At 42.3% G+C, this 3841-nt stretch overlaps 1 protein-coding gene across 1 annotated transcript in view; it reads right to left on the bottom strand.

The window, feature by feature from the left end:
• Positions 1-3841, bottom strand: part of CSMD1 (CUB and Sushi multiple domains 1) — a 1810668-nt gene that overhangs the window by 200718 nt on the left and 1606109 nt on the right. Inside the window, exons 34-36 of the mRNA XM_023517585.1 lie at positions 1817-2020; positions 782-906; positions 138-234 (exon numbers count right to left, since the gene is read on the bottom strand). Of these exons, the coding sequence (XP_023373353.1) occupies positions 138-234; positions 782-906; positions 1817-2020 (426 nt within the window). The remainder of the gene's footprint in view (positions 1-137; positions 235-781; positions 907-1816; positions 2021-3841) is intronic.

Raw genomic sequence — 3841 nt, 5'->3', positions numbered from 1 at the left:
AAAAAAAAAAAAAAAAAAAAAGTGAAAAAAAATCTATTGAGCACTTTAAAAAAGAAAGAAAGAAAGAAATGCCCATGCCAAATGCTGCTTGTTTTGTTTTCTAAGCATTTACACATTCTGGTTCACAAATATCTTACCTGAGAAGCTTCCCAGCCTGGGTGCTGCTGCGTCTCCACCATCATGGATCTCCAGGGAGTCCCAGTTCTGCTCTGTGGCAAAGCTTATTACTTGGATCTACCAAACCATAGCACTGCATTAATATTTATTTCTGGCTTAACAGCATTAGTCTAATCAGATGAGGCTTGGTGTGTGTGCATGTATACATACATATATGTGTCTATATCATATATACATATGTATATACACATTTTACATATGTAGGCACACACACATATACACTTATACATATATGTGGCAAAATCAGAGAAAATAAACCATAAAAGAACATTCCACAATTTATAAAAATGACACTTGTGATAGTTTTTATACTATAACAATTGATAATTTTTATTACAAATATAGAAACATGATTAGAGGCATTTTGTAGAAAAATTAAGACTAGGGAAACAGATTATGACTGATGTGTTTAAAATAACCAATACAAAATGAAAAAGGAAAGAAGAGGAGAGGAAGGGAGGGGTGGAGAGGGAAGGGTGAGGGTAGGGGAGGAGAGGAATAAGGAAGGAAGGGAGGGAGGAAGAGAGAGAAGAGACAGACAGAGAGAGAAGCCCGGGGACCCCAGCTAAACCCTGTGTGTAGACTCTGGACTTCAAGGACTTACCTGGATTCCCGACCCTTCTGTCACTGTGATCTTCCATATGCAATTTAAGTTGTTACCATATGGCTCAGGGTAGCCAGGGGACAGAATTGTACCTCTCCGCTGAGTGAAATTGCCACTGCAGGGGACTGGAAGACACAACTGTATTTAGTAAAAGGGAAGTCCAACAACACAACATTTTGGCATTAACTTTTCCTTGGCTGTGTGATCAGATAGTGAGACAAACTCTACATGGACTACAATACTTAAGTGACATTTTTAGCAGAGATAAAATTTAGTCTGTTCTCTTTAAAATTAATGCTATCATTGATTATTATCTATTATGGTATTAAGTTGAAGACCTTGGATGCATAAATAAATCTTTCCCAATTCTCTAAGAAGGGACTGTACCCAAAATGGAATTTTGGATGTGAACTGTGTTTAGAATAATTTGTCCACTGTAATTTAATGACCTTGGCAGAATATTCTCTTCTCTAGGCAGACACACAACTCCAAGTGGTGTTAATGGGATTTATGAGCAAGTCCAGAGAAGAGAAAAGGCAGTGAAAATGTACAAATGAATTCAAGTGCTAATCATGATGGCACTAGAGTTTTCTACACAAATGAAGCAAATAAACTATAACTAACAATGTCATTGTTATTCAGGGGCATCAACCTATTACTTCTCAAACACTCACCAGCACTGATTTATTAAAAGGACATTGCATAAGTGATATTGCAAATCTAAATTACAATGATTTTTCCCTAAAATGAAAGTATGTTTTATATCCAAGACTTTAGAATTGATAGCATACTTAATGAGCATTGAGAAGGAAAACATGCTTTTTCCTGGTTAATCTGATGAGTTGTTTTATGGAACAGAGTAATTTTTAGGGTTTGGCTACTACTGGATTATTTATAGTAAAATAAAATGTGCTCTATAGCGGCCATGAGCATGATGGGCTTATGTGGACTGAACAGAGGGCAGCTCATGGGCAGTGTTGAGAACTTGTGGTCCCCATATCTGAACAAGGTATCATGCCCATGGATGCTCCTTACCCACGCAGCTGGGGATTGTGTCATTCCACTGTGCCAGAGCATTAGGTACTGACTGACAGAGGAGTGCCGTGGAACCCTGCAGGAGGTAGCCTGGGTTGCACTCAAATCGGACAATGGAACCTGCAGAAAACTCAGAACCAATTCTCCTTCCATATCTGGGCTCAGGCACAGAGCTGCACTGGGTGTCGCTTGTTCGAGGAACAGCTAAAGGAGAAACACAGAGAGAAGTCGTTTGTATCACCATCAAAGAAGTCAAGATATTGCCTTGAAAACAAGTTTAATATGTATCTAAGGAGAGTCAGTGCAGGGGTAGGAGTTATCAATGATAATGCCTCTGTCAATCTCCAAACAGAGTGACTAGGGGAGAACTTTCCCATCTACACTTCCCTCGCATCAACCCCAAGGACCACCTCTGTGTTCTCATTGCAAATGAGGAAAATAGGGCTTATGAGAACTGATACCTCATGACCACAGACTAAAAACATTTAAGCAATTAAAATTAACTAATCACCCAAACCATCATGCCAGCATCAATAGGATGACTATCAATTTGTATTTATGCTCAAAAATCTTAGAGTCTAGTGAGAAAACCCTCTAAATAAAATTTGTCATAACATGGCCATTTTTATGTAATGATAAAATTAAAATTAGAAGAAATTGAAATCAAGATCAAAAAAAAAGGAAGAAAGAAATGCCTGAGCTCCTATGTTCACTGAAGCACCATGCACAGCAGCCAAGATGCTGAGTCAGCATCAGTGTCCATGACTAGACAAGATACTGAGTCAGTGTCAATGTCCATGGTGAGACAAGAAGCTGAGTCAGGGTCAGTGTCCATGCCTAGATAAGATGCTGAGTCAGTGTCTGTGTCCATGAGTAGACAAGATGCGGAGTCAGTGTCAGTATCCATGCCTAGATAAGATGCTGAGTCAGCATCAGTGTCCATAAGACAAGATGCTGAGTCAGCATCAGTGTCCATGATGAGACAGATCCTGAGTCACTGTCAGTGTCCATGACTAGACAAGATACTGAGTCAGCATCAGTGTCCATGACGAGACAAGATGCTGAGTCACTGTCAGTGTCCATGATGAGACAAGATGCTGAGTCACTGTCAGTGTCCATGACTAGACAAGATGCTGAGTCACCGTTAGTGTCCACGATGAGACAAGATGCTGAGTGGGTGTCAGTGTCCATGATGAGACAACATGCTGAGTCAGCTTCAGTGTCTGTGACTAGACAAGATACCAAGTCAGCTTTAGGGTTCATAATAGGCATTCTGGGTAGCACCTGTAGTCCCAGCTACTTGGGAGGCTAAGGCAAGAGAATCGCTTCAACCCAAAACTTTGAGGTTGCTGGGAGAGTGAGGCCACAGCACTCTACCCAGGGTGACATAGTGAGACTCTGTCTCAAAAAACAAAAAAAGAAAGAAGACCAGGAAGGCACCTTGAAGACACTATGCTAACTGAAAAAAGCTGCCCAGAGTGCTGCATTGTTCTACTTAGATGAAAGCCTCTGAGATAGGGGAGCTCATAGAAGCTGAGCACAAATGTAGCCAGGAGGGGCTGGGGAGGGGTAGTGGGGAGTTACCCTGCAATGGGTAAGAGGTTTCTGCTACATAATGAGAGCAAGTGCTGGGGGTCTGCCATAAAACACTGCGCCCACAGGTAACAGTCAGGAGGACAACACTGTCCCCACAAGTAACAGTCGGGGGACAACACTGCCCCTACAGGTAACAGTCAGGAGGGCAACTCTGCCCCCAAAGGTAATAGTCAGGGGACAACACTGTTCCCACCGGTAACAGTTGGGGGATAACACTGCCCCCACAGGTAACAGTTGGGGGATAACAGTGCCCCCACAGGTAACAGTCAGGAGGACAACACTGGCCCCAAAAGTAACAGTTGGGGGACAACAGTACCCCACAGGTAACAGTCAGGAGGGCAACACTGCCCCCACAGGTAACAGTTGAGGGACAACACTGCCCCCATAGCTAACAGTCGGGAGGGCAACTCTGCCCCCACAGATAATAGT

Source organism: Otolemur garnettii, unplaced genomic scaffold (genome assembly GCF_000181295.1).
Source record: "Otolemur garnettii isolate 467f Iridium unplaced genomic scaffold, OtoGar3 scaffold00114, whole genome shotgun sequence".
NCBI lineage: Eukaryota > Metazoa > Chordata > Mammalia > Primates > Galagidae > Otolemur > Otolemur garnettii.
The sequence above is the reverse complement of the archived record's forward strand: the minus strand, read 5'-3'. Positions and strand labels throughout refer to the sequence as shown.